Source organism: Glycine soja, chromosome 16 (assembly GCF_004193775.1).
Source record: "Glycine soja cultivar W05 chromosome 16, ASM419377v2, whole genome shotgun sequence".
NCBI lineage: Eukaryota > Viridiplantae > Streptophyta > Magnoliopsida > Fabales > Fabaceae > Glycine > Glycine soja.
The window spans coordinates 32,361,019-32,375,637 of NC_041017.1; the positions used below are offsets into that span (position 1 = coordinate 32,361,019).

General features: G+C 33.3%; 2 protein-coding genes across 3 annotated transcripts; one reads left to right on the plus strand and one right to left on the minus strand.

Annotated features, from left to right (window-relative positions):
* The first annotated feature begins 2,654 nt into the window (after positions 1-2,654).
* Positions 2,655-5,256, plus strand: LOC114389675 (pentatricopeptide repeat-containing protein At1g12775, mitochondrial-like). Of its 2 annotated transcripts, XR_003661797.1 has the most exons (3): positions 2,655-4,425; positions 4,759-4,809; positions 4,963-5,256. XR_003661797.1 is itself a non-coding variant. In XM_028350408.1 (2 exons), exon 1 carries the CDS (start codon positions 2,752-2,754, stop codon positions 4,408-4,410), a length of 1,659 nt encoding a protein of 552 aa, XP_028206209.1. In that variant the 5' UTR covers positions 2,655-2,751; the 3' UTR covers positions 4,411-4,425; positions 4,759-4,939. The 2 variants fall into 2 exon arrangements, 1 of the variants encoding a protein (XP_028206209.1); XM_028350408.1 differs by lacking the exon at positions 4,963-5,256 and having other exon boundaries at positions 4,759-4,939.
* A 1,893-nt stretch (positions 5,257-7,149) lies between these two features.
* On the minus strand, positions 7,150-12,735 carry LOC114389974 (protein unc-13 homolog). The gene is made up of 6 exons (XM_028350666.1): positions 12,380-12,735; positions 11,484-11,919; positions 9,632-10,507; positions 8,983-9,441; positions 8,677-8,863; positions 7,150-8,475 (listed from the first exon to the last, which is right to left on the minus strand). The coding sequence occupies exons 1-6, from the start codon at positions 12,733-12,735 to the stop codon at positions 7,499-7,501; spliced, it is 3,291 nt and encodes a 1,096-aa protein (XP_028206467.1). The 3' UTR covers positions 7,150-7,498.
* Between the last annotated feature and the right edge of the window lie 1,884 nt (positions 12,736-14,619).

Here is a 14,619-nt window from a genome sequence, read left to right on the forward strand (position 1 = left end):
ACTATTTGACACAGTTCGAAGGTTATTTACCAACTGAGGTGGCTTTACATGATATTGATGATGAACAGAAGGAATAGGCTTTGGATGTGCATAGTGAGAGACTTGCAATATGCTACGGACTAGTCTCAACTGAAGCTTACACAACACTTAGAGTTGGGAAAATTTTAAGGATATGCGATGATGATTGCCACGCAATGATCAAGTTCATAGCAAAGATTACTAGGCGAAAAATTATGGTTAGAGATCGCAATAGATTCCACCATTTTGAAAATGGAGAATGTTCTTATAAGGATTACTGGTGAGTAATAAACACTAAACACTTTTAGCGTGTATATTTAGACGCATAATTCATAAAACCCGTAAGTTTGTCACGACTGAGGTTGCAATTTAGCAATCACTTCGAATGAGAGTTGTTTCCAATTGCTATCATGAGAATAAAAGTCACGCTACACTGGACATAAAATGTGTCATATAGTTATTTTTAAAACATTTAATTAAGTTTTTCAAAATATGAACTGTTTTCAAATTATTATCTAATATTTATTTTTTTTGTCAGGTAATTACTTGAAAATAATTTATGTTTCAATTTACAATTTGTCGTTAGTCTCTCTTTCTGTTAAGTGATAATGTGACAAGCTGAGTGTTATGTTAACACGTCTTATCATTGACATCTCATTACCACACATTTACAATGATGTGTTAGTGAGGAATGATGATGATATATGTCACGTCTTAGAAGACTACTTACATGTAATAAATTGAAATAATTTTTTTTCACGTAATTATTTTATAAAAAATGAATTTTTAGGTAGTAATATAAAAATTACTTATTTTTCAAATATGAAAAACATATTTAATTCAACATGAAAAAATAATTTTTTAATTAACAAATGATAAGGAGAAGTTTTATCAAAATAAATAATTTAATTTCAGATAAAATGATAAATGATAAATTTTATTATTTTATTGAAATTAAAAATAAAAATGATAATCCCAAATTTAAATTATGATTAAAAACAAATCTTATAAGTCAATAAGAAAAAATCATTTCTCAAACACTTTTATTTGATCAAATAAATTTGTAAAATTGTCAAAAAACTAAAAATTAATTAAAATAACTTGATTTAAGCAACTTTATCTTATTTATTTATTTAAAGATGATTCATCTTTCAAAATAAGAAATACATTAAATTAATAAGATATTTTTTTATTGGTAGGAATAAAAAATACTTTTTGAAATTTACAATAACTCACCTATCAATTTATCATGTTTAATCAATTGATTTATATTAATAAAAAGATAATAAAGATGAAATTAAAGATTTAAGATGCATACATTTAATATTTGAACAAAGCTAATAAGGAATTCAACAAGATGTATATTTTGGGTTCAAATAATAATAAATGAAGAGTGATGGAAGACATATGTTGCATGCGTACATTGATCATAATCTGCAAAACACTAACTATATATAATTTAAATATGTTTTTCATTCTTAAAAAATATTTTTTCATATTAATACTTAACATTCATTTTTTTCAACCAACTATATGAAAAAATTTGTTTCAATTTACTACATGTCATTAGTCTCTTTCTATTACTACATATGATTACATATGTCTAATAAGTGACATGTCACTATCACTTCATAGAAAATGATGACCTGACAATGAGGTGTCATGATGTGACATTCTATATGTCACATCATCACTTAATGAAATTAGACTAACAATATATAGTAAATTGAAATATTTTTTTTCAAATATTTGGTTGAAAAAATGAATACTAGGTAGTAATTTGAAAATGGTGTACTTTTAGGTAAGAAAACTTATTTAAGTTTTTTTTAAAAAAAAATTGGGAATAAAAGTTTTTTTTAATCTATGAAAATAAAAAATAATGTTAGAAATTTTACAATAATTCATGCATCCTACTCAATTAACCTAAATTTTATTAATCATTGAAACAAAGGCTATGATCTAGGCAAATAGAAACAAGGAAAATGTTATGAGAAGTGAAAACCATACGAAAAGAAAAGGGATGAAAAAGAGAATTTATCATAATTTGATCTCCGTTGTAGGTCATGACTAGAGTGTAGAGTTTTAGAACCATGCTTATAGTCTCTAGACATCGATCCATTTGCTTCAATCTTTTTTTTTTCTTCTTCAAATCTTCAAAAAACATTTCAATTTTGATTTTTTTTGTGTATTTGTTTAAATGTTTGAAAATTTTAAAATTTAAATTTTTATTATTTTGAGTAGTTCCTAAAAAGTATAGTTATAGCATAACTATTTTTTTTAATCTTAACTAGTTAAGAAATTCATCATACCAACTATTTTCATCGGATTGATCCATTAATGGACAATCACATAACAACATAACTGTGAATAAAGTGTAATGCATCAGTTAACATCGTCAAATGTAATATCAAAAAAAAAAAAAATCAAACACAAATTGCACAAAAGAAAGAGGAAATTATAGAAATTGAAAAGAAAGAAGAGACAAGAAGATCTTGGAAAACCCATTTCAATGGGGGTGCCACCGTGCCAGACCCAATTAATGTGCTGGCAAAACTTGATTGGCTGTATCTATCACGTCAAATTTAGGGTATAAACATAATCAAAGCTGAATATTTCAATTTTATTGTTAGCGCATTGCCCTCTATCAGTTCATGCCTCAAATTGGAGCAAATTGAGCTTTGATCTCTGTTTCACAAAAACCAACCAAACAAACACAATCCATTCAACACAACAATGTCATTCTCATTCTCATTGTCAAGAAGGTTAAGCTCTTCTCCCTCTCTTTCCATCCCAAACTTTCCTCCTTTTCTTCCAAACCCCACTTTCCCTCTTTGCTTTCACTCTCAGCCTCCATCCATTGAAAATGTTGTTGATGATACTGTTTCCCAGTTCAACCGCCTTCTCCTTGTGCGTCATACCCCACCCATCATTGAATTTGGCAAGATTTTAGGATACCTTGTAAAGATGAAGCATTATCCTACTGCCATTTCCCTTTCTAGACAAATGGAAGTCAAAGGAATTGAGCCAAATCTTGTTACTTTGAACATCCTCATCAATTGTTTCTGCCACTTGGGCCAAATGGCCTTTTCTTTTTCTGTATTGGGCAAAATTCTAAAATTAGGTTATCAGCCGGATACCATAACCTTGAATACACTCATGAAAGGTCTATGTCTCAAGGGTGAGGTCAAGAGATCACTGCACTTTCATGACAAGGTCGTAGCACAAGGATTTCAGATGAACCAGGTTAGTTACGGGACACTGCTCAACGGACTATGTAAAATAGGAGAAACGAGATGCGCCGTCAAGTTGCTGAGAATGATTGAAGACAGATCAACTAGGCCTGATGTGGTAATGTACAGCACCATCATTGATGGCTTATGCAAAGATAAAATTGTAAACCAGGCTTATGATTTTTTTTCTGAAATGAATGCTAGAGGAATTTTTCCTAATGTTATTACTTACAGTACTCTAATATGGGGCTTTTGCCTTGCGGGTCAGTTGATGGGAGCATTCAGTTTATTAAATGAAATGATATTGAAAAACATCAACCCGAATGTTTATACCTATAATATATTGATTGATGCATTATGTAAAGAAGGAAAGGTGAAAGAAGCAAAAAAATTATTAGCTGTAATGATGAAAGAAGGGGTAAAACTTGATGTTGTTTCTTATAATACTTTAATGGATGGGTATTGTTTAGTTGGTGAAGTGCAGAATGCAAAAGAGATATTCCAGATTATGGTCCAAACAGGAGTAAATCCTAATGTTTGTAGCTCCAATATCATGATTAATGGATTATGTAAGAGTAAAAGGGTGGATGAGGCCATGAATCTCCTAAGAGAAATGCTGCATAAAAATATGGTTCCTGATACATTGACGTATAATTCTCTTATTGATGGTTTGTGTAAATCAGGGAAAATTACTTTTGCTTTGGATCTTATGAAGGAGATGCACCACAAAGGTCAACCAGCTGATGTAGTCACCTACAATTCCGTATTAGATGGTTTATGCAAAAGCCAAAATCTTGACAAGGCAACTGCACTATTCATGAAAATGAAGAAATGGGGAATTCAGCCAAATAAGTACACATATACGGCACTTATTGATGGATTATGTAAAGGTGGAAGACTTAAGAATGCACAAAAGCTTTTTCAACATCTCTTGGTTAAAGGCTGTTGTATAGATGTCCGGACATATAATGTCATGATCAGTGGGCTTTGTAAAGAGGGCATGTTTGATAAAGCTTTGGCCATGAAGTCAAAAATGGAAGACAATGGTTGCATCCCTAATGCTGTAACTTTTGACATCATTATTCGTTCTCTTTTTGAGAAGGATGAGAATGATAAGGCCGAGAAACTTCTCCATGGAATGATTGCTAAAGGCCTATTGTAGTAAGAATAATCCTAGGTAAGATGCTTTCCAACTAGAATTTAAGTTATTGTGCATTTTGATGGTGATCGATCCATGTTTATTTTGTTTCAAAGACTATGCTATGGAGATTTCATTTGATTAAAAGCCACATGCTCTTTCATTTATTTTGGTATTGTAACAATAACATGTGTTGATTTTTTTCTGAGTCTTACATAACTACAATTTTCCTTTCCAGTGTACTGTCTATCTCTCTCATCTACTTCTGAGGATTTGTTTTTTTGCAGAGAAGGAAGAGTTAAAACCTAAAGCCTTTTTGTTTGCATCATATGAGTTGTCTTTGGTTTTAAAGTTGCTGTTGTTTTCCTCCAGGTCATTGCTGATAAATTAATGGGAGCTTCTTGAAAGAACAGAGCATATTTTGTGAGTGACAGTTTTGCCATGTGTCACCCATTCCAACGGTCCTTTACCTGAGAATATAATTGAAATGTATGATTTTGAATCGATTCACCCAATTAACTGTGAAATCTAATATAACTTCGTTGCGCTTTGATTTCTATTTTCAATTGACTGCAGTTGAACAAATCTATACTCACATCACAGGTGATTAGCATATTTAATTTCGATTTTGAAACGTTATTTCTTTTGATCATTTTACTATGGACCCTCGATGAAATATTTGGGGAATTCGAATTTGAAACTTGAAAGTTGGTGTCGACATCCAATGCTTATATATCCCCCATAGTATCAAGGGGAATTTTACTCTTTAAGTCGCAGTTTAGTATTGTTCACTTTGAAACATTTGATACAGAGCTTGTTGCTATGCATTAAGTTAGCAGAGTATAATTTGCAATAATATATTACATATAATTATTATTTCTTTCTTTATATTTTTATCATTTTGTTGTAAACACATTTTTAAAATTACATTCCAAAATCTAAGAAAATAGCCTTTTCTGTCTGATATTTTGTTCACAAAACATTATCCTTATGTTGTGCTCTAAAATGTACCTTACATAAGCTGAAAAAAAAAATACTGAATTAAGAGTACCTGCTAAATTTTAAACATTTCAGATTGTTATTTCCCCATTACTTTCTCATTTCTATGGAGTACGATATGATAAAGTTTTGACTTTTAGGTTTATTATAGTAGCAGAACTACCTCAGGCACGGGAGGAGTGATTGCACTAGTAGAAATAGGAAGTACAATACTGCGAAGTTTTATATACATAGTATTCATTATTTTTATGAAGTGACCCTCACTTTTAATTTTATTACAAAGTCTTCCTCCACTATTCTTATATATATAACATATCATTCCCATAACATATCATTCCCATGGACATTTCAGGATTCATCCAAGAATTTGGTCTTACCTCTGTTATTTTGGCAGAAGCAGGGGAATTGTCTTGCTTTATGTAATTAAATATAAATTTTGAAATTAATAGAAACTATAAGGGTGATATTTCTTTTGGGATGTTACATAACAGAGGTAGATATGATGTTACATAACATCATCTATGAGTTTGGTCTAACCTCCGTTATTTTGTGATGTCTTGCCTTAAGTTATGTCATCGTTTGTATCTTTAAAAGATGAATTAAATTACGGTATACTTATGGTTAGCTCAAAAGTAGGATGAATCATATGATGTTTGATATAATCTTTAAAACTAAAAAATTAGCACTTGCGTCCATCAATGAAAATAAGATTTTTCTTTATTCTCTTTTGTGATATTAATAAAGGAGGAATCGAGTTACACTATGCATGTTTGGAAGGGCGTCAATTGACCTTGTCCAACCCAAAAATCATGTCAAATATACTAAAATAGCACATAAGCTACAATAATAAGCATATAAAAGATTTGAATCGGTATGATGTGATGCCAAAGCAAACATAAGCTACGTGAGTTAGACTTACACCTATACTGTCTTTGTCCATATTAGTTTCATATAAAGTCATTTTCAGTGATTCAAACCATTCAATTATAACTATACTATCTAGATTATTTGTGTTGATTCTTATAAAGATTGAAGCACAACAAATAATATTAAATGGTTCTTATTTTTGTATAGTTTTAAAATATATATCATGTTAATTTTAAGATACAGGATGTATCAAATAATTTAATTAATTTATAAATTTCAAGATTGATCTATATTATAGAAACTTTTAATCCAACTAGGAGTTTTGAGATAAAATGATCTAATAAAAATTTATTAAACAGTCTAAGAGTAGGTGTTCTTGGTGAAACTTGTTTTCTCTTGTCAATAATATAGATTATTGCCACACATCTTTCAATTATAGAACAAGAAATGATGCCAACATATTCAACTTCAGCTTTGCTATTAATATATTTCTATTAGAATTTGTGTAATTTACATATGAATAACTATTAAATTTGATTTTAACAAACATTAATCAATCACGGCGAGTTGGCAACTCTCATAATATATAATGTTTTACTGCCTTATGCTTATCATTTGCCAAGTGTTTGAAAATTGTTTTGGCATAAAATTTTATTGATTGAATATCAAATGTGTTTCAGAATAAAAGAGCAAAGAACATACTAGTTGTTTCATATATACTTATGTCCATTACCTATTGTGAGAATAACTTTTCGAAAAACCATTCTCTTTCTCTCTATCTTTTTGTCCCTTCAACGAAGAAAAGTCCTTCTCTTGTTAAGCCCTTTACGTTCACACTGAATTTACAAAAGCAAAATTTCGTTTTTAGTTACAGGCAATTTTGTTTTCCGCACTCTGTATACTAATATAACTGGTGGCAGCATCATAGCTACAAGCTACTCCTGAACTAAATGCATCGATACCAAATTACACGACAAAGTTGTGTTTCTTTCGTTCTCCCTTTTCTTCACAAAAAGGTAATATAGTCCCTTTTAACATGCAATAGTTTCTTGAATCATTTGAATGTTGAACATGCCCAGAGATGAAAGCAAGATAGTTCTTTCTTGAACCAATATATTTCTCAACTTTTCTTCTTTTGCTACAACCTTCACCCTCCCCTCTGCGAAACACTTTCTCATCCTAGTTAATAGGAAATAATTATGTAGCCACGATGTTTTTCAAAGTTTATTGATGTGCCTCTTTGTTGTCATCTCCTCTTTGCTATTTGGAATGTCCTTTTTAAGAAGTTACTTGCAGTTCGATCATTTCTATAGCACAATACCCTCAATATTGTGTTGGGGTCTGCTCTATTCCACTTTCCTGTAGTTGGTGGCATTGGCAACTTCTGAGCATTACCAATGACTCCTATTCCACTTGTCTCATTTGATAAGGTACTTAAGTTTTCCATCAATTGTTCAGTACTCATTCCCATTAGTGCCATCACTCCCTCCACTATCTCAGCCGCTTTCTCCACCTCAGTTTCTGCTATCAATTCTTCTCCAAAACTGCAGAATAGCTGCTTCAAACTGTCAAAATCCTCTCTAATACTTTCATGATCTGATTCATTGAACACCCTGGTGGTTCCACCAGCAAGCAAAACTGTGAGGAATGCATCGAAGGAGGCCTTCATAACTTCCTTCGCAGCCGGTGCTTGAGCTCTTTCTGTCAGAATTGCTGTCATTAATTTGATGTTATGCTTGAGAATTGTCAATAATTGGCTAATCCTAGCATTGGCTACATCGCCAACATAGAGGCTGTCATAGAAAAAAGGGTTTGTGTCAAAGAACGTGAGACGGTAGGAAGCAACTTCTGAGACATGCTGGCAGGCTGCTAGGATGGTGGTGTTGGTGGTTTCAAAGTATGAAGTTCTGTTACTATGAGTCTTGTCGCTGCTTGTGAAACAGTGACGGTTAGAAGGAACAACTCCTGGGGTCAGGGAGAGTGATTTGTCAAGTGAGGGGATATGAGAAAGGAGGTAGTGTAAGGTGTTGAGACGAATGTAGAGGCGCTGTGTTCCACGGCTTGTGCATGAGTGAGGATGATTAGCTTCATATATTCCATATATGTGTGGATCTTCACAACTAACACTGCAGGGGCTAGCTATCTTCCACAGCTTGTGGAACTTTGAATTCCTGTTGCACCTGGTCAGTGGGGGAAGAGACGGAATGTAGTTCTCTTTCAAACCTGAGAAAATTTAGATCAAAATATAATAAATCAGAATGCTACAATCTTTGCTGTTTCCTAGTCATTGTGACTTGACTAGCAAGTACTGTAAGTCTAACCTTTCTTGAGCTTTTCTTATCTTTTATTTCGAATCAAAAAGAAAAAAAAAACAAATTGATGAAGTTTTGTAGAGTAAAGGAGGTTAGCTTAAAGAGTACATACCGCATGCAGCAACAAACATTGTGTACTCCCGGAAGATTTTTTGTAATCCATCAGCAAGTTCTTGAACTAAAACTTCAGTTATTGGTATTGGAATTTGAAAGAATTCTTGCACAATCTTCTTGGCCAAATTCATAAGCTCTACAGCTGATTTTGCATATGGCTCTGATTTAGATTTTGGATTCCATGCCTGAGATAAAAAGAAAACAATGCATAAATTACCTTAAAAAAATGTTATTTAATTTTCTTAATGCACAATAGATTGTGATCTCCCTCAGTTATATTTGTAGGAAAGAGTCTAAAACTTACTTCAGATTCTTTTGCTCTCTGCAAACACTCTTTTCCTTTGTGCAGTGATTCATCTATCCATTTTCTAATACGGATCATTATGGTTGACTCAACTTCAAATGGAACCATCTCTCTCACTACTGTTTTGCCACCATCCTCACAATCAGCTGAGTCTTCAACTACCATTTGAACCAAAACATCTTCTAGAATTTTAGCCCTCTGCAGTACTAAAACTACCTCAACTGTTATAGATGTGGTCATTTCACTTAAATACTGCTTTAGCAAATGTCCATAGCAATTGTTCAGTGTCAATGCTGCTACTGCACCAGCTATTGTGTTCCATTTCTTCAAAATTGGACTATAATTTTGTCTCTCTTTCAATGCCAAATATTCAGTTTCCTGAGCTAATTGAAGCATAACTTCACCTATTTCTTTCTTTGTTTCAGACTCAGCAGATTTGGCATTTGCTGCTTCCATCATCTACAGTCATTAGGCAACAAAGACATTATGATATTTTCTTTTTACTTTTAAATTAAAAAGCAGAAAATACTATAAGTTTGACACCATTAGGGATTAAAAAGCAGAAAATACTACAAGCAGAAAACTCTACAAGTTATATACATGCTTCTAACGTATCAACCTTTTGGATTGTTTCTTAACAAATACCTACCTTTTCAAAAGCATTTTTCAAGGAAGAACAGATATAGTCATCAATCCGGCCCTCAGAGGAATTCGCTCTAGTTTTTTCTCCTTTTTCTTGCCTTTCTTCAGAATTTGTAACATCTCCCAAAATCTTGGATGCTAATAACACCACAGGGAGAAGGTTTTCAATTTGTCCAATATCACCTCCCTGAAAATACTCATGGTAGTTAAGAAACCTTTTATCTGCCCACTCTTGCAGTGAACTGAGGACAGATTTCAATATCTCAATATACAAGGACTCCCTTTCTTTCTTAGCATCATTTGCCACCTCATTCAATAATGTATGTGAGGCACAAAGAAGGTCAGGTTCTATCTGCCCAGTTTCTACATATTGTTGAAACATCACCCATGTGAAACACACATTGTGGATTGGCCTATTGATCCCCAGTGTTGACCATGTTTTCTTTATCAGACCAAGTTGCTCATCCACTTCATCAAGCACTGATGTCTCATCCCTTAGATCAAAAATGGACTGAAGGAGGGAAATGTAGAGGTGAATGTTCACTGGGTATCCATTAGCCCAGTGGCAAACATTGGTGGGAGTATCATCAGGGCTTCTCATTGATAAGGAAGCCACAGAGTTGCTGAAGGTTCTCATGGTGTCTGAGTTTTTGCCAGTGTCTAAAGGTTTGAATTCGGCGCTACGTATAATTTCCTTAAGGTTCATGGCAAAGGTGTTGGTCTTTTGTATGGGAATTGAAGGGTGCAAGAGGAGACCTACTTCAAGGAACTTGAGCTGCCTCTTTTGCCACAAATGGTACTCATGGGAATCATTGAACTCTGAAGGCTTTAGGTGGCGAAGGAGTTCCAAAGGGAGAATGATAGTTTCTGCTTGTCGGCCAAGCTGCAATTCAAGTGTTTTGAAATAATTAGAGGGAATAGAAACAGGAAGAACTTTTCACTAGTGTAGCAAGAATTGGCAAATTTTGTGAACAAAATAGATTCATTGTTTTCTTAATATATTTTAGCTATACCACACTAATGACTCCATTTTCCATTTATGCGAGAGACTTTATTTGAGAACCAAGATGCCAATTTTAAGCATTTGCAAAATCATGCGCGACAAAAACTAGAGGCATAGAGCATTCTCTATTTCAAGATCCAGAACTTTTCCCATTCCTTGTGCATATGATCAAATTAATAAGTTCCTAACAGCTCAAATATATCTAACCATTCAATGTAAAGTGAGCAAATACCTAGCTCAGAGTTTTAACTAGAGACGGAACTAGAATACATTATTAATGAGACTCAATCAATTAAAAAAAAAAACGAATTTTGGCTTGAAACAATACTTATTTGATACATTATATGGAGCAGATTGGAAAGGGAGTCCTTTTCATTGACACAACACTCGTATCAAAGATTTAACCAATAACTTGTTCAACTAACTGAAAATAGGGATTCCATTGCCGTCTCACCCCAAGTATTTGTCATCACACTAGGCATCGACGATTACGCCAAATACCATTCTGCAAAACTAAAACCACAACAGATAAAAGGCCTATAACAACAACATTGAGAACTCCACCCAAAAGAAACAAACAAAAAGAAAAGAGTAAACAATGTAGCACAAACATTTTCAAGCACAAAAAGATCAAATTTAATTCTGATACACCATCACTAAAAAGATTTTTACGCCTTCAACTAATTTCTAAATACGACTTTTAAAGTGAGTATTACAAAAGTCAAAAATCTTATCATATAAGGCAATATAATTAATTCGCAGTAAAAAACAACGTGAATGCGTTTCAATTAATTTAAAAAGTTCAAATAAAAAAACTTATTTCCTTATAGAAAAATGTTTGCACATGTTGTCTTACTTGGCCAACAAGCGTCCTCATGAGTGTTTTCCTCAGCCGGCTATCGCTCTGCTCCGACACCCCCATCTGCAGCCTCATAACCTCCGCCATTGTCACGGTCCTCCGTGGCACGGCCTGAGACCGAGGACTCCGCTCAGTCACCGGCGATGCCGGTGCCGACACCATTATCCTCCGAGACAAGGAGCTTCTCAGCATCCTCAGCCCAAGCGCTTGCTTCACCCTACTTGTCTGGGACACCGGCAGGCTCCTCCCATCGCCATTGCATGCATCATGCTTAGAATAAAACGTGATCGGGCTTTGGCCGCCGAACCCCGGTGAGGACCGGCACGCCGTGAAGAAGATTTCATAGGCAGTTTCCCTTATGTCATCATGGTCGAGACCTTCAAGCTCGCCAAATGGCCAGGCGAGGTTGCTGTCCTTGTCATAGAGACACAACCTGTGACAGAATAGAAGTTAGTTAAGAGTTTTCTTAAGACAGTTTTATATCGTATCTTGCTATAAATGCATGGTATCATCCTTCCAAGGTTTTCAAGCATGGTCTAGGGTTGCAATTTTGGCTACAACATCAAGGTTTTTGGAGTGCCTGCAACCGTCATTGTGGCTGCATCTATTTGCAATTTCAAGAAATGTGATGAATTTAAAACCTTTGCACCGTTCTGTTCATCAACACTTATCTCTTTGGATAAATTTTCTTTAAACGCTTAGGAAGAGAATAAAAAGCAAAATAAATCAATTTTCTTCCATAAGTTTAAAATCAACCTATGTATAAAAATTGAAGTACATAAATTAGTTTAGATTTACGGAAGAAACTTAATTTATTCTCTTCTCCCGTAAACATTCATGAAGAAAAAATTATCCAAACAGGAAAATTTAGATAATCTTGATATCACAATAACCTGCGTTTGCTGGTAGGATAATAAAGCTCACGATGATAATAGTGGTTGATGGACGGTGATGAGGTTGAAGGAAGGAGGAGGGAATCAGATTCAGTGAATGTGGGGGAAGGGAAGGGGCCGGGGTAGGAGTCGCGGCGGGAATGAACAGTGGTCGGAGGCGGCGAGAGGGGAAGGAAGGAGGGGCCGGGGAGCGATTCGTGGCGGTTGTGGCTACCAGCGTTGTAGGACTGATCAAAGAGGGAATTAGGGTAGGGATCATGGTGGTGGAGGAGCTGGGGAGGGGGGATGAAGATGGTGGGGGAGAGCGGAGGGACGGTGCCGGTAGCAGAGTCGTAACGGCGGGCGTGGAGACCCATGTGGTTGTGGCATGCAACGTTAAATGTGGAGAGGGTGGGGTGAGGATAGTTTCATTTTATCTATTATTTAGTTATTATCAGAAAAGAAAAGAGAAAAGAGGAAGATGATGGTATTAGGGTATTCTTAGCAGGTATGTCTGTTAATGACGGTTGCATGGGATTCACGAGAGAGATTGAGAAAGGATAATATTAGTAATGACGCGTTGGGTTAGCTAGCAATGTTATCCAAAATCTTACGAGCAATTTTAAAAAAAGAAAAAAGAAAAACACTTCTGCAATGTATGTCTTTGCTTTGATCAATGTTCAATAATCATCAATACCATGATTTTAAATGCCAACTGGTTTGCCCTAGTTTATCAATGTTATCACGCTTTCCATTCTTATTAAGAATGATAGTTTCTTTTAAGTCAATTATATTATATTTTATAGTTTAAGATAAAATTAAGAATGATAATCTATCAATGTTATTTTATTACATTCTTTTTTTCTCGCCCAAATGAAATTAGTTTTTTATTTTGTTTTTTCAATTAAGAATATATAAAAATATAATTAGTATAATTTTGATTGTTTATAAGAATTATTTTTATAAATTTTATTCATATTACAGTGATTTATTTTTAGCATTATACTTTTGTTGCCCCCCAAAAATTAATATATTATTTATTTGTATAAAAAACTTTGTAATTTTTTTTTTAAAAGTGTATTCTGTTAAGAGTGACTATCTTTTTCTTGTGCATAGGAGGATGAGGATGTAGAAGGGAGATTTATTAGCTTGTGGGAAACACCATCACCATCAAATATTATTATCAGGGTTTTAAATATCAGTACAGGACCATAATTTGGACTGAAACATCAAGATTTTTTAACTGTTCGCAACTGCGATTGAGATTGTGTCAGCTTATTTGTCCACGACATCAACAAATGTGACAAAACCGCAATGTAACTGCGACGAATATTTAAAACCTTGGTTATACTATCTTCAGTTGGAAGCTCCTCTGGCACCACATTCAAACTAGAGGAAATTTAAAAGGGAGAAGCATTCTTTTTGCCGGGAGATGATTCATCATGTGCGTTCTGCCATTTGGAGGAGGAATCCAAGTCTCACATCGGTTATCTCATTTCTTGGAGTGCCGCTTATATATTTGTTAGACAACTTCACTTAATGTCAATTGATTTAAGATGAAATCTAACATGTTATGTCAATAGAACAAGACCTTTTTTGTTCTCTTATGCTTCATTGACCTCTTTCAGCTTTGGGGTATCACTTTTATCCTTTTTCTTTTCTATAATATTAATATATAACTATTTGTTGGTTGATTAAAAAAAAACCAGTGATGACGGTGATTTTCATTTTTCACATATGCCTATTAAATTAAGATCAAATGTTAATTTTGTTTCGGTCCCTGACTTTTCAAACATACTGTCAAAAAGCTATATCAGAAGGATAATAGGTATATAAATTATATTATTTTAAAAATGAACAATTTAATTTGTAGTATGAGTGTATTTGATATTATTATTGTATTATTTATATAAACATTAAATAATTTTTTTATTACATTATTATAGATAATGACAAATTAAAATTAATTGTATTATTAAATATAATGTTTATGAAATATATATAATATAATTTAAAAAAACTTTTACATTCTTAAATATATTTTTGACTATGATAATGTAGTGCTTTTTTGGTTTTGGTTTTTTATAAAATTATTTTTTTAAATGGTATTTCTAAAATTATTTTTTAGTTTTATTGTACAGCTTGTGTAGTCTTTTTGCGTATCTTTCTCTCCATAAATATAAAAATATATACTTTTACTTTAGAAAAAAAATATAACAGTTAAACATGTGTATCCAAATATCTCTATTAAAATAAAAGAA